Source organism: Mya arenaria, chromosome 4 (assembly GCF_026914265.1).
Source record: "Mya arenaria isolate MELC-2E11 chromosome 4, ASM2691426v1".
Taxonomy (NCBI): Eukaryota; Metazoa; Mollusca; class Bivalvia; order Myida; family Myidae; genus Mya; species Mya arenaria.
In genome coordinates this window covers 16,061,754-16,087,247 of record NC_069125.1, presented here as the reverse complement: position 1 = coordinate 16,087,247, position 25,494 = coordinate 16,061,754, and the positions used below count along the sequence as shown (strand labels likewise).

Sequence of the window (25,494 nt, the reverse complement as noted above, 5' to 3'; positions counted from 1 at the left end):
GATTAAACTTCATACAATGGTAGAGCATAATAAGAGGAAGTGCAGTGTACAAAAATCATAACTCTATTCTTGCCTATTACTGAGTTATTGCCCTTTGTTACTTTTTTGTCCGGAGTATAACTTGGATGGAATTCATTGGAACTTCATACAATGGTAAAGCACAATGAGAGGAAGCGCAGTGTTTGAGAACCATAACTCTACTTAAGCTATTTACTGAGTTAATACCCTTTATTTGCGGTTTTTGCTGTCAATTTTTTCCAGACATTACCTTGCAAACTAATACTTCATACAACGGTAAAGCACAATGAGAGGAAGTGCAGTGCACAAGAACCATAACTCTATTTTAGCTAATTACAGAGTTATGGCCTTAAATACTTTTTTCTTGTCCCGAGCATAACTTAAAAACTATTGGATGTAATTTAATAAAGCTTCATACAGTGATAGGTCATAATGAGAGGAAGTGTAGAGTACAGGAACTGCAATTCTTTTTCAGCCAATTACAGAGTAATTGCCCTTTGTTACTTTTTTCTTGTCTGGAGCATAACTTGAAAACTACTGGATGGAATGTAAAAAAAACTTTATACAATGGTACAGCACAATGAGAAGGAGTTCAGTGTACATGAATCATTACACTATTTTAGAAAATTACAGAGTTATTGCCTTTTTCTGTGTTTTTTTTGTCAAACTTTTGTCCGGACAATAACTTGAAAACTACTAGATTGAATTTCATAAAACTTCAAACAATGATAAATCAAAATGAGAGTCGGCGTTCGGGAGAATTAATCACCTTCAGTGATAGCTCTAGTTAATTTTGTTATCATGTAGGCCTACATCTGTACGGAATTCAAACATTTTTAGTTAAAAAATGTTCTTATTGATAATGATTACAACTGTTCATTTTTAAGGGACACAAAGGTTGTAAGAATTTGTTTTAAAATCTGTTCATTTTAATTTACACATATTCATACTTTTTATCGATCACTTGCCATCAACATGCAGATATTCATGTAAAAAGAATTGTGTTAATTCTAGCGTTACTCATGCTTTACAGCAAAATGTCTTCTGTAAACTTTTATTTGTATTGTTAATTTTCATAGCTGACACAAAAGAGCTCTAATTTTACTTTTGATGATATTTCAACATTGTTACAAGCATTATGTTTGCCTTTCAAATGAAAAGTGTTTTTGGAATGACCTATGAAATGTGAACGAGCAGATTCTGTTACATTTTTACGTGTTTGCTACTCGCATTCTGCAACATTGTTGATGTGTGCCTTTTGAACTTTCATAACATGTCTGGAAACTGTTTGTAGTTGATAAAATTACTTTTTGGAATAAAACTGATATGGTGCTAAGTTGTGAATGAGTTTGAAATAAAATACCGAGTTTATTGAATTAGACTAAATAGTGTGCTTTCCAGCGATCCTACATTTCCTTATTTTTCCACTTCCTTCCCACTTGAAAGTCTCCTATTGTTTCCTACTTTTTGGTAATTCTTTCATAAAATTCGTCATAGCTGTGAAAACACATCAACATCATGCTATATAGAAAATGGTAAAAGGAAGTTCTTAAATTAATGAAAAACCCTTTTTCCCGTACCTTTTAAGCTGGATTTGTTTCTGTAGTTATTCATATAAAAATTTATACCAACTGCAACTGGTCAAATACTACTGCATGACATCTGATTCTGTTCTCTTGTGCACATTCAATTCTTTCTAAAAAGGATACTTTTGTCACTTTGTAAATCATTCTTTTAATTCTTCGCCATAGGGTCACAAAATGTTTTTTTTCATAACCAAGATCCAAAAAAGTGAATGTATCATTTTGTTTTCGATTCATTTCTACTGATGTTTTCTTTTCGTGTTATCTTATATAATTTTTTTGTTCCATGTACGCTCAAACTTTTATAATAATCCAAAATGTGTTTCCTACGGTGGAACAGAGGTGACATCCGTATACTTTATTTATATAATGGCCATAACTTAGTAAATTGAGGCCACAACTAGTAATTTGTTGTAAAATACATCTGACATCAACTGAATTTATGAATAAAACAGACACAAGCACTGAGAATTTAAAATTATAATGCAATATGAACACCGATATCTTTCGTTTATGTTTTGCTTTTCTCGCTTAAGTGAAGTGATTACTCCCATTTGAAAAGACAAAAGTTTTCATGGTGTTAAAAAAACTTTTCCACTCGGTTGTTGGATAACATTGGTCATTTCTCATATGTATGTACAACTAATTCCAGTTTCAGATTTATTTAAAAGAATGCAACATATGACAAAGTACAATTATGCATAATCAATACAAACATAACAACATACATTTGAATAAGAAATTTGATTCATGAAACACAATCAGAAGCAAAAAATACAAGAGCTAAAATGACAAAATTTCAAAATAATAAATATGAGGATAGTTTTCAGCTAGACTATTCGAGGAATAAGGAGGTCTTTACTACTCGCCCCAGCGTCGGCGTCCGGTTCAAGTTTTAGGGCAAGTTGAGATTTTCAACCTACAATACCCTTCATTTAATTCACTTAGTACTTCAAACAGTTGTTCAGGGCCGTGACGTTATGAGGTTAGATAACTCCATATTATCATTTATACAAATTATTGCCCCTGATTGACTCTGGAATTTAGGTAAATGTTTTAGGGCAGGTGGGGATATTTATTAATAACTTCTATACCCTCCACTCATTAGACTTAATCATTAATTAATACAGCTCTCGTTTTATAAAGAACTGATTTGCCATGAAAGTGGTCACTCCCTGTTTTTTCAACCAGACTTGTGACTGGCTTAGGTCAGGTTAAACACATGACAAAGGAGAAGTTACACACCATTACTCTGCCAGCACCCTTAAGAGCCCTCCCAGGCGGGTTATCTACTGTAGAGGTCCTAGCGAGGAGTAGTACTGGACCTCTCGGAACATTTCTACGGGGCCACACTGGTATTTTATAGGCATAACGCCAAACTAATGATCAAGATACACGAAAAGATATACTGAAGCAAGTATCAGGTGCATCAGCTGCATAGTCCGATCAGTATCGAAGGGATGTCTGCAATCAACATCATGTACTTAAACCACTAGTCAGGCTTGTAAACTCTAATGAGTTCACCTTCAAACATGCATCATTGGGTAATGAAGCAAATGTTTGGCCACAGACGTCACTTTGTCTATCAAAAAGCAGGTAGGAAATGGTAACTAGTATCGCAGATACCTATTTCCGTTTTTTATTAATCTTTTTGTCATCACCATCATGACCATCACCACCAACACCGTGCTTATCACCATCATGACCATCACTTCCACCTCCACCATCGCCACAATCGTGCTCATCGCCATCATAACCAATACCACAACCACCGTGTTTACAACCATCATAACCACGATCATCATGACCATCACAATCACCACCGTGCTTATCAACAACATGACCATCACCACAATCACTGTGCTTATCACCATCATGACCACCACAATCATGACCACCACCTCAACCTTGCTCATCACCATCATGACCACCACAATTATGACCACTATCTCCACCATGCTCATCCCCATCTAACCACAACAGTCATGACCACCATCTCCTTCGTGCTCATCACCATCATGACCACTACAATCATGACCACCACATCCACCGTGCTCATCACCATCATGATCACCACAATCATGACCACCACCTCCACCGTGCTCATCACTATCATTACCACCACAATCATGACCACCACCTTCACCTTGCTTATCACCAACATGACCACCACCTCCAACGTGCATATCCCCATCTACCACCACAATGACCACCACCTCCACCGTGCTCACCACCATCACGACCACCACAATCATGACCACCACCTCCACCTTGCTCATCCCCATCTGACAACCACAGTCATGACCACCACCTCAACCGTGCTCATCACCATCATGACCACCACAATCATGACCCCTTCCTCCACCGTGCTCATCCCATCACCATCATCGTCTCAACCTTCACCTTAATAACCACAACCAGCATCATCACCTCCACCTCCGTCAACATCACCTTCATCACCATCAACTCCACCTCCATCATCTCAACCTCAGACACTCCAATGTCACCACCACCGCCACCTCAATCACCATCACCACCACCAGCAGTATCAAATCCACCATCACCTTTACTTCCACCTTAATCACCATCACCATCACCACCACCAGCATCATCACCTCCACCTCCACCTCCATCACCTACGACACCATTACTTCCACTCCATCACCTCAACCATTTCCAACTGCATATAAATCACCATCACCATCACCATCGTCACCTCCACCTCCACCATTATCTCCACCTCAATCACCACCACCTTCATCTCAATCACCATCACCATCATCTTCACCTCGACCATCAACTCTTCTTCCACCTCAATCCCCCATAAGCATCACCACCACCAGCATCATCACCTCAACCATCACATTCATCTCCATCACCACCACCTCAATCACCAGCACCTCCACCTCCATCACCTCAACCATTTCTTACTGCATATCAATCATTATCACCATCACCATCATCATCGTCTCTCTCCATCTCCACAATTATCTCCACCTCCATAACCACCACCTCCACCTCAATCACCATCACCATCACCATCATCACCTACACCACCACCTCAACCTCAACCACCATCACATCCACCTTCACCATCACCACTACCATGAGCATTATCACCTCCACCTCAATCACCATCACCATCATCACTTCCACCTCAATCACCATCACCATCATAACATCCACCTCCACTATAACCTCCACTTCCATCATTTCCACCTCAATCACCATCCTCATCACCACCACCAGCATCATCACATCCACAATCAACTCCACCACCATCACTTACACCATCATCACTATCACCTCAATCGCAATCACCACCAAAATCACCCTCCCGTCACCTCCACCATTTCCAACTGCACATCAATCACCATCACCTTCACCATCACCTCCACCTCCACCCCCACATTCACCATCACCTCCACCTCCATCACCACCATCTCTACCTAAATAAGCATCACCATCAACACAATCACATCCACCACCATCACCATCATCACCTCCACCTCAATCACCATCAACATCATCACCTCCACCTCCACCATCGCCTTCTTCTCCATCAGCTACACCATTATCACCATCCCCATCACCACCAGCAGCATCACCACCTCCACATTACCCTCCATCTCAATCACCACCACCTACACCTCAATAAACTGCACAAGAATCATCACCCCCACCTCCACCATCACCTCCATCACCACCTCCGTCAACATTACATTTATCCCAATCACCATCGCCTTCATCACCACCAACATCATCATCTCGACCTCCATCACAACAACCTTAACCTCCATCACCTCAACCTCATCATTATCACAATCACACTCACAACCTTCATCACCACCACCATCATCATCAGCACCATCACCATCATCATCACCTCCACCTCAATCACCATCACCAGCATCATCAACTCTACCATCACCTCAACCTCCATCACTACCACCTCCACCTCCATCAACATCACCTCAATCAACATTCAAAACTGCACATCAATCACCATCACCATCACCATCATCACATCCACCATAACCTCAACCTCCATCACCTCACCATCATCATCTTCACCTCAATCACCATCATAACCAGCATCACCACCTCCATCATCATTAGCAACATCACCATCATCACCACCTCCACCTTAATCACTATCACCAAAGCATCACCACCTCCATCACCTCCACCATTTTCAACTGCACACCAATCACCATCATCATCATCGTCTCAACCTTCACCGTCATCTCCATCACTATCACCTCAATTACCACAATCAGCATCATCACCTCCACCTCCACAATCCCCTCCACCTCCATCACCTCCACCTCAATCACCACCACCATCACAACCACCAACAGCATCAAATCCTCCTCCACCATCACAACCACCTCCGTCACCATAACCTTCATCACCATCAACTCCAACTCCATAACCTCAACCTCAATCATTTTCACCATCACCACCACCTCCACCTCAATCACCATCACCACCGCCAGCATTATCACTTTCACCATCACCTCCACTTCCAACTCAATCGCCATCTACACTACCAGCATCATCACCTTAACCTCCACCTCCACCATCACCTCCACCTCCATCATCACCACCTACGTAACCATCACCTCCACTTCCATCACCTCAACCATTTCCAACTGCATATCAATCACCATCACCACCTCCATCTCCATCAACATCACCTCAATCAACATTCAAAACTGCACATCAATCACCATCACCATCATCACATCCACCATAACCTCAACCTCCATCACCTCACCATCATCACCTTCACCTAAATCACCATCATAACCAGCGTCACCACCTCCATCATCATTAGCAACATCACCATCATCACCACTTCCACCTCCACCATTATCTTCACCTCCATCAACACACCTTCAACTCAATCAACATCACCATCACCTCCACCCCGATCATCACCTCCACTTCAACCTCAATCACCATAAACATCACCACTACCAGCATCATAACCTTCACCATCACCTTCAACTCCATCATCACCACCTCCTTCACCAGCACCTCCACCACCATCACCTCAACCATTTTCAACTGCATATCAATCACCATCACCATCACCATCATCACCTTTGCCTCCACCATTATCTCCACCTCAATCAAAATCACCTCCACCTCAATCACTATCACCATCATCACCTACACCACTATTACCATCATCACCTCAGCCTCAATCACCATCCCCATAATCATCTCCGCCTCAATCATCTCCACCTTAACCTCAATCACCATCCACATCACCACCACCAGCATCATAACCTCAACCTCCACCATCATCATTTACCTCCATCACCACCACCATCATTACCTCCTCCTCAATCATCATCACCACCACCATCAACAGCATCATCACCTCCACCTCTATCATCACCTCCACCTTCATCACGAACGCCTGCATATCCATCACCATCATTATCATCATCTCTCCCTCAATCACCATTTCTAACTGCACATCAATCACCATCACCATCATCACTTCCACCTCTTCCATCACATCCACCTCATTCACCATCAACATCACCGCCACCAATCTTATCACCTCCAACTCCGCCATTACCTCCATCTCCACCTCCATTACCACAACCTCCATCACCATCACCATCTCCACCACCATCATTATCAACTTCATCTCCACCATCAGCTACACCTCATCACCACCATTTCCAAGTGCAACTCCACAACAATCACCATCACCACCACCACCATCATCACAACCACCTTCGCCATCACCTCCACCTCCATCACCACCTCCTCAATATCAATCACAATAATCACAACCAGCATCATCACCCCAACCTTCACCATCACCACCACCTCCATCACCATCACCATCCCCATCTACACCTCCATCTCAATCACGATTTCCAACTGCACATCAATCACTTTCACCATCATCACCTACACCACCACCAGCACCTGCATCACCATCACCATCATCACCTCCACTTCAATCACCATCACCATCATCACCTCCACCTCCACCATAACCTCCACCTCCATCACCTCCACCTCAATCACCATCAACACCTCAACGTCCATCACCTCCAACTCAATCACTTTCCCCATCACCACCAGCATCATCACCTCCACCTCCACCAGCACCACCACCAGCACCACCTCCGCCTCAAAAACCATCACCATCATCACCTTCAGCTCCACCTCCACCTCAATCACCATCCCCATCACCATCGCCAGCATCATCACCTCCACCATCACCTCCATCATAATCACCATCATCACCTCCACCTAAATCACCATCACCACAAGCATCACTTTCACCATTTACAACTACACATCAATCACCATCACCATCACCATCAACACCTCCACATCCATCACCACCACCTCCACCTCAATCATCACCTCCTGCATCACCACTATCACTTCCACCACCATCACCATCACCATCATCACCTCCAGATCAATTACCATCCCCATCAACACCACCAGCATCATAACTTCCACCTCCACCATCATATCCATCATCACCACCATCACCTCTTCCACCTCAATCACCTTCCCCATCAGCACCACCACCATTATCACCTCCACCACCACCACCTCCATCACCATTACCGCCACCTCAATCAACATCACCATCACCTCCATCTCCATCACCACGACCTCCATCATCATCACCTCCACGTCCATCACCTAAACCATTTCTAAATGCACATTAATCACCATCATCATCATCTGCAACTCAACCATCACTTCCATCACCAACAACTCCATCACCAAAACCTCCACATCCATCACCTCAACCATTTTCAACTGCACATCAAAATCACCATGAACACCTCCACCTCAACCATCACCTCCACCTAAATCACCATCTCACTTCCACCACCACCACCTCCATCACCTCAATCTCAATCACCATCACCATCATCACCTACAGCACCAACTTAATCACCATACCCATCACCACCACCAACATCATCAACTCCACCACCATCACTATCACCAACATCAACTCCACCTCCATCACCTCCACCTCAACCATCACCTCCATCACCACCACTATCATAAACTCCACCTGAATCACCATCACTACCAGTATCAGCAACTGCACAGCAATCACAATCACCATCATCACCTCAACGTTCAACACTTCCTCCACCTTCATCGCTACCACTTCCACTTCAATGACCACCACCAGCATCATCACATCCACCTACAACTACATCACAACAACCATCATCACCATAACTCCACCTCAATCATCATCACCATCACAACCACCAGCATCATTACCTCCACCTCCACTATCACTGTCACCTCCGTCACCACCAACTTTATCACCATCACCTCAACCTTCATCACCTCAATCTCAATCACTATCACCATCAACATAATCATCACCTCTATCACCACCACCTCCTTTTTAATCACCATCACCTCCACCATCACCTCCACCACCATAACAACCAAGTCCACCTCCATCACCCTCACCATCATCAACTCCTACTCAATCACCCTTTACAACTGCACATCATTCACCATCACCATTATCACCTCCACCTCCACCGCCACCTCCACCTCAATGACCATCACACTCATCATCGTCACCTCCACAACCATCACTTCCACCACCATCACCGTCAACTCAATCACCATCACCATCATCACCTCCAGCTCCACCTTCACCTCATTCATCATCCCCATCACTTTTGCCAGCATCATCATCTTCACCATCACCTTCATTACAATCACCATAAACACCAATATCACCTCCACTATTTCAAACTGCACAACAATCACCATCACCATCACCATCAACGCCTCCACATCAATCACCACCACCTCAACCTCAATCATCACCTCCAGCACTATCACCATCATCACCTCCGACTCCATCAGCTCCACCTCCATCACCACCACCATCATCAACTCCACATCAATCGCCTTCAACCATTTCGAACAGCACATCAATTACCATCAACATCACCATCACCTCCACCTCAATCAGCACCTCCACCTCAATCAGCATCACTATCATCACCTCCATCACCATCACTCCACCACCACCACCATTATCACCTCAACCTCAATCACTATCACCTCCATCAACTCCACCACCACCTTAATCCCCATCCCCATCACTACCAACAACATCATCACCTCCACCTCCATCACCACCACCTCCACCTCCATCACCTCATTCTTATCACTATCAACAACATCAACTCCACTTTCATCACCTCCGCCTCAACCATCACCTCTATCAGCACCACCATCATAAACTCCACTTGAATCAACATCACTACCAGCATCCCAACCTCTATCACCTCCACCATTTCCAACTTTACATCAATCACCATCACCATCATCACCTCAATGTTCACCACCATCTCTACCTATATCAACACCTACTCCACTTCAATGACCACCACCAGCATCATGACATCCACCTCCAACTCCATCACCACAACATTCATCATGATCATTACCTTCACCTCAAGCATCATCAACATCACCAAAACCAGCAATATTACCTCCAACTCATCATCACTTCAACCTCCGTCGGCAACACCTTCGTCACCATCAACTCCACCTCCATCAGCTCAACCTCAATCACTTTCACCATCACCACCATCATCATTTCTATTAACACCACCTCCACCTCAATCACCACCACAACCACCACCAGGATCATCACCTCCACCTTCACCATCACCTCCATTAGCATAACTACCAAGTCCACCTCCTTCACCATCACCATCATCAACTCCACCTCAGTCACCATTTCCAACTGCACATCAGTCACCATCACCATAACCATCATTACTTCCACCATCGCCGCCAGTTCCACCTCAATCACAATCACCATCACCACCACCAGCAACAACATCCCAATCTCAACCAAAACATCAAACTCCATCAACATTAACTCCACCTCAATCAAATTAACCATTTCCAACTGCACATCAATTACCAATACCATCACCATCATCACCTACACCTCCACCATCACCTCCATCTCAATTACCGTCACTATCATCATCGTCACCTCCACCACCATCACTTCCACCACCATCACCGTCACCTCAATCACCATCACCATCATCACCCCAATCTCAATCACCTCCAATTTAATCACTATCCCAATCACCACCAGCATCATCACCTCCACCTCCACCATCACCTCCATCACCACCACCATTACCTCCTCCACCTCAATCACAATCACCATCCCCGTCAGCATCATCACATCCACCATCACCTCCACCACCATCACCATTATCACCGCAACCTAAATCATCATCACCACCAGCATCACCATCAACACGTCACATCTATCACCACCACCTCAATCACCTCAACCTCCTTCATTCTATCATCATCACCTCCACATCAATCACCATCCCCATCAACAACACCAGCATTATCCCCTCCACCTTCACCATCATTATCTCAAGCTCCACCTCCACCTCAATCACCATCCCTATTACCATCACCAGCATCATCACCTCCACCATCACCTCCATCACCATCATCATCATCACCTCCACCAAAATCACCATTACCACCAGCATCATCTCCACGATTTCCATCTGTACATCAATCACCATCACCATCACCATCAACACTTTCAAATCAATCACCACCACCTCCACCTCAATCATCACCTCCAGCATCACCACTATCATCTCTACCATCATAACCATCACCACTCCACCTACATCACCTCCACCACAATTACCACCACCAGCATAATTACCTCCACCTCCACCATCACTACCTCCATCACCATCACCTCCCCCTCCATCACCTCAACCTCAATCACTTCACCATCACTACCGCCACATTGATCACAACCACCATCATCAGTAGCACCATCAACATCATCATCATCTCCACCTCAATCACCATAACCATTACCACCACCAGCATCATCACCTCCACCATCACCTCCATCCCAATCAACACCACCATCATCACCATCACCATCATCACCTCCACCTCAATCACTATTTCCAACTGCAAATCAATCACTTTCACCATTATCTTCATCACTTTCAACCACCATCCCCCACCTTAATTGCCATCACAATAACCAACAGCATCATTATCACCTTCACCTCAACCATCAACCCCATCTCCATCAACACCACCTCCATCACCATCACCTCCACCTTAATCACCATCACCACCACAAGCATCATCACCTCCAACTCCATCACCACCAACTCCATCACAATCACCTCAATCTACATCACCCAACCATTTCAAACTGTATAACAATTACCATCACCATCACCATCGTCACCTCCACCTCACTCAACCATTACCTCCAATTCCATCACCTACACCTCAATCACCATCACCATCATCACTTACACCACCATTATTATCATCACTTATCCTCAACCACCATCATCACCTCCACCTCTATCACCACCACTTTCATCTCAATCACCATCCCCATCAACAACAACAGTATCATTACCTCCACCTCCACCATCACCTCCACCCCCATCAACACCACCATCATCACCTCCACCTCAAATATAATCACCACCAGCATCACTACCTCTATCAACATCACCTCAATAACCATCACCATCACCACCACCAGCATCATCTCCTCCACCATAACCACCATCACAACCTCGATCAACAACACATCATCACCTCCATCTCAATCACCATTGCCAACTGCATATCAATCACCATCACCATCATCATCATCACTTCCACCATCACCTCCACCTCCATCACCTCCACCTAAATAACCATCACCTCAACCATTTCTTACTGCACACCAATCACCATCACCATCACAATCACCTCCAGCATCATCATCATCATCACCTTCACACCATCACCATCACGTCCATCGCCATCACCTCAACCATTTCCAATTGCACATCAATCCCCATCCCCATCACCATCATCACCTCCACCACCATCACCATCACCATCACCACCATCACCATCACCTCCACCTTAATCACCTTCATCATCAGATCAAACCACCATAACCTTCACCACCATCAGCATTATCACCTTCACCTCATTCACATCACCATCATCACCTCCACCTCCACCATCACTTCCACCTCCATTAACTCCACCTCTATCACCTACCCAATCACCACCACCAGCATCATCACATGCACCATCATCTCCACCTCCATCACCTACACCATCATCATCACCACCTCAATCACCATCACCACCAGCACCACCACCTCCATCATTTCAAACTGCACATCAATCACCATCACCATCACCATAATCACCTCAACCTTCACCATCACCTTCACCTGCATCACCACCACCTCCACCTCAATAACCACCACAAGCATCATCATCTCCACCCCAATCACCACCACCTGCACATCCACCTCCATCACAATTACCATCATCACCTCCACCTCAATCACCATTTTCAACTCCAAATCAATCACCATCACCATCACAATCATGACTTTCAAGTCCACCATCCCCTCTACCTCTATGACCATGACCAACACCACCACCAGCATTATCACCTTCACCTTCATCACCACCATCTCCATCTCAATCACCATCACCATCGCCATCATCACCTTCACCACCATTACTTAGCCTTAATCACCCTCATCATTTCGACCTCTATCACCACCACCTCCACCTCAATCACTATCCCCATAACAACCAACAGCATCATTACCTCCGCCCCCATTATCACTTCCAGCCCCATCACCCACACCTACACCTCTATCTGCACCCTCACCACTATTTCCAACTCCACCTCAACCACCATCACCTCCACCATCACCACCACCTTTATCTCCACCTCCATCGCCTTCACCTCCACCATCATTACCATTTCGAACTCCATCTCCACATCAATCACCATAATCAACACCACCACCTACTCCACCTCAATAAACACCACCAACATCACCAACTCCACCATCACCACTATCATCACCACCACCTCAATCACCATTTCCAACTGCATATTAATCACCATCATCATCACCGTCATCATTTCCACCATCACCTAAACCTTAATCACCACACCCTCCATCACCATTACCTCCACTTCCATCCCCTCAACCATTTCCTACTGCACACCAATCACCTCCAACATCACCATCATCACTTCCATCTCCATCTTCACCTCCACTTCAATCACGATCACCACCACGAGCATTATCACCACCACCATCAATTCCACCTCAATCACCATCACCATCACCACCAGCAGCAACATCATCACCTTCACACTACCAGCATTATCACCTCCACCTCCACCTCCACCTCCACCATCATTTCAACCTCCATCACCACCACCTCCATCACCATCACTCCCACCTCCATTACCTAAACGATTCCCAACTGCACATCAATCACCATCACCAACACCATCATCACCTCCAACTCCACCATCACCTCCACCTCTATCACCACCACTTCCACCTTTATAACCATCACCATCACCTCAAAGCACCATCACATCCACCACCATCACCAGCATCATCTTCACCTCAATCACCATCACCATCATCAGCCCCACCTCCACCATTACGTCAACCTCCATTACCTCCTACTCAATCACCATCCCCATCACCATCACCAGCATCATTAACTCCACTTCCATCACCTTCATCATCATCACCTCCACCTCAATCACCATCACCACCAGCATCACCACGTCCATCAAATCCACCATTTCAAACTGCACATCAATCAGCATCAGCTTCACCATAATCACCTCAACCTCAAAAACCACCACAAGAATCATCACCACCACCACCACCACCACCAGGATCACCACTTACATCACCTTCACCTCCACCATCACCACAATTTCCAACTTCACCTCTTCATCAATCACCAGCATCACATCCACCTCCACTTTTACCTCCACCTCCATCACCACCACGTCAAATTCAATCACCATCACCACCACCAGCATTATCATTTCCCCCTACAATATTACCTCCACCTCAATCAACATCACAATCTTCACTACTAGCATTATCACCTCTACCTCCACCATCACCTCCTCCTCCATAACCACCAACTCCATCACTATCACCTCCACCTCAATCACCATCACCATCAGCACCACCAGCATCATCACATTCACCTCCACCATCACCTCCCCCTCCATTACTTCCACATCCATCACCATCACCTCCACCTCCATCACCTCAACCATTTTCAACTGCACATTAATCACCATCACCATCATCACCTTCACCCCCATAACCACTACCTCCACCTCAACCACCATCATCATCACCATCATCACCTCCATATCAATTTCCATCACCATCAACACCTAAACCTTCACAATTAATTCTACCTCCATCAACTCCACCTCAATCACCATCCCCATCACCACCAACAGCATCATCATCTCCCCCATCATCCCCATCTCCAACACCTCCACATCTATCACAATCACCACCAGCATCACCACCTCCATCACCTCCACCATTACCAAATGCACATAAATCACCATCACTATCATCAACTCCACCTTCATCACCACCGCCTCCTCCTCATTCACAACCACCATCATCATCACCTCCAGCTCCACAATCACCTCCATCGCCACCAACTCCATCATCATCCCCAGCACCACCACCACTATCACCACCTCCACCCTCATCACCTCTACCTTAATCACAATCCCCATTACCGCCATCAGCATCATCACCTCCACCTCGTTAACCTACACCATCATCGACTCAATCACCAACAAGACCAGCATCACCATCTTAATCACCTCCACCATTTCAATCTGCACAGCAATCACCATCACCATAATCACCCCCACCTTCACCATCACCTCTACATCCATCACCACCACTTCCACCTAAATAACCATCACTATCAACATCATCATCTTCACCTACATCACCATCATCGCCTTCACCTCAATTACCATCGCCATTATCACCTCCACCTCCACCATCACTTCCTTCTCCATCACCTCCACCTCAATCACCATCACCACCAGCATCACCACCTTCATCACCTCCACCATTTCCAACTGCACATAAATCACCATCACCATAATCAAATCCACCTCCATCACCACCACCTCCATCACCATCACCTCCACCTCCATCACCTCAACCATTTCCAACTGCAAATCAAATACCATCACTATCATCACCGCCATCACTACCATGATCCTCCACCTCAATCACTACCACCAATACCTCAATAACAAATACCATCACCATCATCACCTCCACCTCCACAACACCACCTCAATCAACATCACCATCAACATCACCACCTCCACCACCATCACCTCCGCCACCATCACTATCATCGCCATCACCATCATCACCCACACCTCCAACATCACCTCCACATCAATCACCACCACCTCCACCTCAATAACCATCACCATCAACATCATCACCTCCACCACCATCACCATCACCTCCAACACCATCACCACAAGCTCAATCACCATCACCACCACCAGCATCATCATCTCCACCATTACTTTGACCATCATCACCTGAACCTCAATCACCAGCACCACCAGCATCACCACTTCTATCATCTCCATCATTTCCAACTGCACAACAATAAACATCACCATGACCATAATCAACTTCACCTACACCATCACCTCCACCTCAATCACCACCACCAACATCATCACCTTGACCTCCATTACCACCACCTCCACCTCCATCACCTCAACTTCAATCATTATCACAATCACAATAACCTTCATCACCACAATCATCATCATCATCATCATCATCATCATCATCATCATCATCATCATCATCATCATCATCATCATCATCATCATCATCATCATCATAATCATCATCATCATCATCATCATCACCATCACCATCATCACCACCTCCACCTCAATCTCCATGACCAGTATCAACAACTCCGCCATCACCTCCACCTCCATCACCACCACCTTCAACTCTATCAACATCAACTCAATTACTGCCTCCAACTGCAAATCAATCAACATCACCATCACCATCATCATTTCCACCATCACCTCCACCTCCATCACCACCACCTCCATCAACATCACCTCAATTACCGACTCCAACTGCACATCAATTACCATCACCATCACCACCACTAGCATTATCACCTCAAACTCAACCATCATCTCTATCTACATCACCACCACCTGTGTATATTTAACGTTCTCAAATGAAGCACGATCTACTTGTATTTTTTTCTGTTCGACACGTTTCTTTCATGACCACCATCCCGATTACCACCACCGGGCTCATCACCATCATAACAATCACTATCCACCACCGTGCTCATCATTATCATGACCACCACCAACACCACCACCAACATCATCACAGTGCTAATCAACATCATGACCATCATTGCCACCTCCACCACCACCACCACCACCACCACCACCACCACCACCGTGCAATTCTCGTCACCATCATGACCAATACCACTTCCACCGTGCTCACCACCATCATAAGCATCACCATCCACCACCGTTCTCATCACCATCGTGACCACTACCATCCATCACCTTGTTCATCACCATAATGACCATCACAATTTACAACCGTGCTCATCACCATCAAACCACCTGCTATGTGCTCATCACCATCATGTCCACCACCACCGTGCTCAAAACTATCATGACCATCACCAACACCGTGCTCATCACCATCATGACCAATAACACCAAAACCGTGCTCATCGCCATCATGACTAATAACACTAAAACCGTGCTTATAATCACTATGACAACCTCCTTCAATCACCGTGCTTATCACCATCATGACCATCACCATCACTATCACCGCCGTTTTCATTATCATCATAACCATCACTATCGACCACCTTGCTCATCACCATCATGACCACCACCACCACCACCACCGAACTCCCCACCATTATGACCCACACCATCAACACCGTGCTCATCACCATCACGACCACCACCCTCCACCACCTTGCTCATTACCATCATATCATCACTACCTACCACCTTGCTGTGTATCATATTGACAATTACTATCCACCACCGTGGTCATCACCATCATGTCCAACACAATCCTCCACCACGCTCATCACCATCATGACCACCATCATCTACAACGATGTTCATCACCATCATACTATCACTATCAACCACCTTGGTCATCACCATCATGACCATGACTCTCCACCACCTTGCTCATCACCATCATACCTTGTTTATCATAATCATAATTATCACCATCCACCACCATGGTCAACAACATCATAACCACCTGTACCGTGCTAATCACCATCTTGATAATTACCATCCACCATCGTGCTTATCACCATCATGACCACCACCACCACCACTTCCCCGTGTTCATTACTATCATAACCGTCACCATCCACCACTGAGCTCATCATCACCATGCCCAACGCTTTTCACCACCTTGCTTATAAACATCATGACCATCACTATCCACCACCTTGCTTATCACCATCATGACTACCACCATCCACCTCCATGCTCATCACCATCATAACATTACCATCCACCACCTTGCACATCACCATCATGACCACTACTATCCACCACCGTACTCATCAGCACCATGACCATCACCACCACCGTGCTTATCATCATCATGACCATCACAACCACCATGCTTATCATCATCATGACCATCACAACCACCACCATGCTTATCACCATCATGACCATCACCGAGCTTATCACCATCATGACCTTAACCATCTATCACCGTGCTCACCATCATCATGACCATCACCATCCACCACCTTGCACACCACCATCGTGACCTCCACCATCAACCGTCGTGATCATCACCAAAATGACCATCCGCCACTATGCACATCACCATCATGTCCAACACCATCCACCACCATGCTCATCACAATCATGACCACCATCATCAACAACCATGCTCATCACCATCCTACTATCACTATCCACCACCTTGCTCATCACCATCATGACCACCACCATCTACCACCTTGCTCATCATCATCATGACCACCACCATCCACCACCTTGCTCATCACCATTATGACCACCACCATCCACCACCTTGCTCATCACCATCATGACCACCACCATCCACCACCTTGCTCATCACAATCATGACCACCACCATCCACCACCATGCTCATCACAATCATGACCACAACCATCCACCACCATGCTCATCACAAGCATGATCACCATCATCAACAACCATGCTCATCACCATCATACTATCACCATCCACCACCTTGCTCATCACCATCATGACCACCACCATGCTCATCACAATCATGACCACCATCATCAACAACCATACTCATCACCATCATACTATCACCATCCAACACCTTGCTCATTACCATCATGACCGTCACCATCCAACACCTTGCTCATCACCATCATGACCATCACCATCCACCACCTTGCTCATCACCATCATGACCATCACCATCCACCACTTTGCTCATCACCATCATGACCACCACCATCCACCACCTTGCTCATCACCATCATGACCACCACCATCCACCACCTTGCTCATCACCATCACGACCACCACCATCCACCACCTTGCTCATCACCATCATGACCACCACCATCCACCACCATGCTCATCACCATCATACCATCACTATCCACCATCTTGCTCATCAACATCATGATCATGACTATCCACCACCTTGCTCGTCACCATCATGACCATCAGCATCCACCACCATGTTCATCAACATCATGACCATCACCATCCACCACCTTGCGCATCATCATCACAAACAGTACCATCCATCACCGTGCTCATCACCATCACGACCATCACAATCCACTACCTTAGTCATCAACATAATAACCATCACTCTTAACCTAAATGTCATCACCATCATGACAATCACAGTTTGACCATCACTATCCAACCCCTTGCTCATCACCATCATGTCCATCACCTTCCACCACCGTACCCATTACCATCATGACCACCTGCACCGGGCTCATCACCAGCATGACCATCACCATCATTAGCACATCCACCATCAACACCCGTGCTCACCACCATCACCACATATATCACCACGACGTGCTTACCACCATAAGCACATCCACCATCACCACCACCACCGTGCTCACCACAATCAGCACATCCACCATTACCACCACCATGCTCACCACCATAAGCACATCCAACACCACTACCACCACTGTGCTAACCACCATCAGCACATTCACCACTACCACTGTGCTTATCACCATCAGCACATCCACCACCACAACCACCACCACCACCACCGTGCTATCCACCATATGCACATCCACCACCACCACCGTGCTATCCACCATCAGCACATCCACCATCACTACCGTGCTCACCACCATCATCAAATTCACCACCAACACCGTGCTCACCACCATCAGCACATCCACCGCCACCACCACCACTGTGCTTACCACCATCAGCACATCCACCACCACTTCCGTGCTTACCACCATCAGCACATCCACCACCACAACCACCACCACCACCGTGCTATCCACCATCAGCACATCCACCACACTCACCACCACCACCACCACCACCATGCTATCCACCATCAGCACATCCACCATCCACCAGTCTATTATAAGCCACGTGCAAAATTATTCATATGAAGCCTCATAATTGTTCAACTTTTTAAATAAAGCTGGTATATAGGAATATACACGAGTATGAAATAAACATTTTCTGATACCCGTGTTTGGTAAAGGAAATCTTGGGAAAGAATGCTGGTGCCTTTTAGCATTTTCACTATAAGATTTAAAAAACCATCAGAAAATGCCATTTTCAGTTTTCGTGTTTTTCTTAAAAAAATAAATCAGATTTGTTAATTCAAAGAACATTTTAGAAAATAAATAAAAAATGTTGATTGAAAAATATGTCCATAAATTTAAGACAAACAATGATAAGCTCATGAAGAAGATTATTTCAAGGGTGGCTGTTTTTTTTCTATTTAAAATAACAAAATTGATCCGACATCTCTCCACAGTTTAAAATGCATCATAGAATATTTTTACTTTGGACAAATTCTAATACAAAGGAGTGAGCAAAAAATACATATCTTTGTTATTGATGTTGTCCACAGCCTATTTTGCGAACAAGACTGCCAATGTAGCCCCATCACAACTATCACCACCGTCATGACAACCACCACCACAACCACCATCATGCCAATGTCTCCCGGTGTCCACCAATCTAAATGAAACAGCTTATGAACTATGGACAAGACATTTAAAGAGCTTCAAAGGTAAGCTAGGCGATATTCATTATCAATATCATCATCACCATCATCATCATCTTCATCTTCATCACCAACATCATAGTTGACCACAACAAAAAACATTATGACAACCACTACAATCATCATTGTCATCACCATCCCAACTATCATCACCTCCACCATCACCACCACCACACCACAACCACCGTGATGATCACCACTAAAACCATCACCACCACCACCATCATCACCACCACCACCACCACCACCACCACCACCACCACCACAACCACCATCACCACCACCACCACCACCACCACCACCACCACCACCACCACCACCATCACCACCACCATCCACACCATCACAACCATCATTATTACCACAATCACAACCATCATCATCACCATCACCACCATCATCATCACCACATCTACCATCACCACTACAAACACCACAACCACCATCACCACCACCATCAACATAACCACCACCATGAACACCACTACCAACAATATCATCACCGAAACCACCACCACCACCACCACCACCACCACCACCACCTCCATCACCACCACCACCATCACCACCTCCATCACCACCACCACCATCACCACCACCTCCACCATCAACATAACCACCACCACCACCAACATCATCATCACCACCATTACCATCAACACCACCACCACCATCATCACCACCACCATCATCATCACCACCACCATCATCACCACCACCATCATCACCTCTAACACCATCACCACCAGCTCAATCACCATCACCACCACCAGCATCATCATCTCCACCATCACTTTGACCATCATCACCTGAACCTCAATCACCAGCACCACCAGCATCACCACATCTATCATCTCCATCATTTCCAACTGCACAACAATGAACATCACCATCACCATAATCACCTTCACCTTCACCATCACCTCCTACTTCATAACCACCACCTCCACTTCAATAAACACGACAAGCATCATCAACTTCACCTGCACCATCACCTCCATCACCATCACCTCCACCTCAATCACCACCACCAACATCATCACCTTGACCTCCATCACCACCATCTCGACCTCCATCCCCTCAACTTCAATCACTATCACAATCACAATAACCTTCATCACCATCATCATCATCATCATCATCATCATCATCATCATCATCATCATCATCATCATCATCATCATCATCATCATCATCACCATTATCACCACCTCCACCTCAATCTCCATCACCAGTATCAACAACACCGCCATCACCTCCACCTCCATCACCACCACCTTCAACTCTATCAACATCAACTCAATTACTGCCTCCAACTGCAAATCAATCAACATCACCATCGCCATCATCATTTCCACCATCACTTCCACCTCCATCACCACCACCTCCATCAACATCACCTCAATTACCGACCCCAACTGCACATCAATCACCATCACCATCACCACCACCAGCATTATCACCTCAAACTCAACCATCATCTATATCTCCATCACCACCACCATCGTCACCTCCACGTCAATCACCATCACCAACAGCATTGCCACCTCCATCATCTCCATCATTTTTAACTGCACATCAATCACCATCACCATCATCACCTCGACCTTCACCATCACCCCCACCTCCATCACCACCACCTCCTTTTCAATCAACATCACCAGCATCATCATCTCCAACTCCATCACCACCACCTCCATCACCATCACCTCCACCTCATCATTGCATCATCAACTTCACCTCAATCCCCATCACCATCATCACGTCCACCTCCTACATCACCCCCACCTCCATCACCACCACCTCCTTTTCAATCAACATCACCAGCATCATCATCTCCAACTCCATCACCACCACCTCCATCACCATCACCTCCACCTCATCATTGCATCATCAACTTCACCTCAATCACCATCACCATCATCACGTCCACCTCCTACATCACCTCCACCACCATCACCATCGTGCTCATCACCATCATGATCATCACCACCACTTCCTTGCTTATTACCATCATGGCCATCACCATCCATCACCGTGCTCACCATAATCATGACCATCACTATCCACCATCTTGCTCATCGCCATCATCAACACCACCATAGCTTTCTCATCCCCATCATACAATGAAAATTACATTTTGACCATCATAACCATTATCTCCAACTTCTTGCTCATCACCATCATGAAACTCACATTTTGATCATTTCCTACCAGTCTATTATAAGCCACGTGCAAAATTATTCATATGAAAGAATGCTGGTGCCTTTTAGCATTTTCACTATAAGATTTAAAAAACCATCAGAAAATGCCATTTTCAGTTTTCGTGTTTTTCTTAAAAAAATAAATCAGATTTGTTAATTCAAAGAACATTTTAGAAAATAAATAAAAAATGTTGATTGAAAAATATGTCCATAAATTTAAGACAAACAATGATAAGCTCATGAAGAAGATTATTTCAAGGGTGGCTGTTTTTTTTCTATTTAAAATAACAAAATTGATCCGACATCTCTCCACAATTTAAAATGCATCATAGAATATTTTTACTTTGGACAAATTCTAATACAAAGGAGTGAGCAAAAAATACATATCTTTGTTATTGATGTTGTCCACAGCCTATTTTGCGAACAAGACTGCCAATGTAGCCCCATCACAACTATCACCACCGTCATGACAACCACCACCACAACCACCATCATGCCAATGTCTCCCGGTGTCCACCAATCTAAATGAAACAGCTTATGAACTATGGACAAGACATTTAAAGAGCTTCAAAGGTAAGCTAGGGGATATTCATTATCAATATCATCATCACCATCATCATCATCTTCATCTTCATCACCAACATCATAGTTGACCACAACAAAAAACATTATGACAACCACTACAATCATCATTGTCATCACCATCCCAACTATCATCACCTCCACCATCACCACCACCACCACCACAACCACCGTAATGATCACCACTAAAACCATCACCACCACCACCATCATCACCACCACCACCATCACCACCACCACCACCACCACCACCACCACAACCACCATCACCACCACCTCCACCACCACCACCACCACCACCACCACCACAACACCACCACCACCACCATCACCACCACCATCCACACCATCACAACCATCATTATTACCACAATCACAACCATCATCATCACCATCACCACCATCATCATCACCACATCTACCATCACCACTACAAACACCACAACCACCATCACCACCACCATCAACATAACCACCACCATGAACACCACTACCAACAATATCATCACCGAAACCACCACCACCACCACCACCACCACCACCACCACCACCTCCATCACCACCACCACCATCACCACCTCCATCACCACCACCACCATCACCACCACCTCCACCATCAACATAACCACCACCACTACCAACTTCTCATCACCACCATTACCATCAACACCACCACCACCATCATCACCACCACCATCATCATCACCACCACCATCATCACCACCATCACCACCACCATCACCATAACCAACACCATCATCACAACCACCACCACCACCACCACCACCACCACCACCACCAATACCATCACCACCATCACCATCACCACAACCAAAACCACCACCACCAATACCATCACCACCATCACAGTAACCACCACCATGGCCACTACTACATCAACACCATCATCATCACCACAACCACCATCACCATCAACATCATCAACATCATCATCATCATCATCATCAACAATATCATCAACATCATCATCATCATCATCATCATCATCATCATCATCATCATCATCATCAATATCATCATCATCATCATCATCATCATCATCATCATCATCATCATCATCATCATCATCATCATCATCATCATCATCATCATCATCATCAACAGTATCATCAACATCATCAACATCATCATCATCATCATCATCATCATCATCATCATATGCAAGACCATCATCACCATCCATTACATACTTAACCCTTGTACACGGACTATGCATTTTTGTCATCAATTCTAGCATTATCTATATATTTACCTAAAGATGCTAAGTTTCATACACTTTGATCGCCCGCTTCAATCCAGCTGTCAAGCTAAGTACCGTCATCAGTGAGTTGTTGCCCATAACCAACTCAAATGCATGTGTCATCACTTCATTTGGACGTTGGACACCTCCAGTACAGTGGGCACTGAAACATTGAACTGGTCATGCAGTCATTTATTTCAATAAAGAGTTTATATATGTAAAATTAAAACAAGTAGCTGAATAAAAGAACACATACTAAACATATTAATTTACATGTTAATTAACTAATATTATTCAATAGTAATAAAAAATAAACGGCTAAATAACTATAACAAGAACCACCATTGCACACTTAAATTTATATAGACATAACTTTTATGACACCGTTCACCTAATGGCAACAATACATTTATTGTTATGCGATGAATTGCGATTTGAACAGATCCGAAGATGTTGTGTTCATCGCTATATTTTGTTTTCACTTGTTCATTAAAGATATTTATACGCATTGTTTACTATTTAAATGTTTGACAAGAGAGGGAGGCTGACGTCATAAGAGTGCGAGATT

General features: G+C 45.0%; 1 protein-coding gene across 1 annotated transcript; it reads left to right on the top strand.

The window, feature by feature from the left end:
- Positions 1 to 5,904: 5,904 nt before the first annotated feature.
- LOC128230656 (uncharacterized protein DDB_G0271670-like) lies at positions 5,905 to 24,759 on the top strand (the record flags this gene model as incomplete). Its single annotated transcript, XM_052943100.1, has 7 exons — positions 5,905 to 5,996; positions 8,701 to 8,925; positions 9,279 to 9,566; positions 9,914 to 10,165; positions 22,115 to 22,542; positions 23,495 to 23,520; positions 24,625 to 24,759. Coding segments are annotated over 7 exons (1,446 nt in total), but the record flags the coding sequence as incomplete, so codon positions are not given.
- Positions 24,760 to 25,494: the final 735 nt, after the last annotated feature.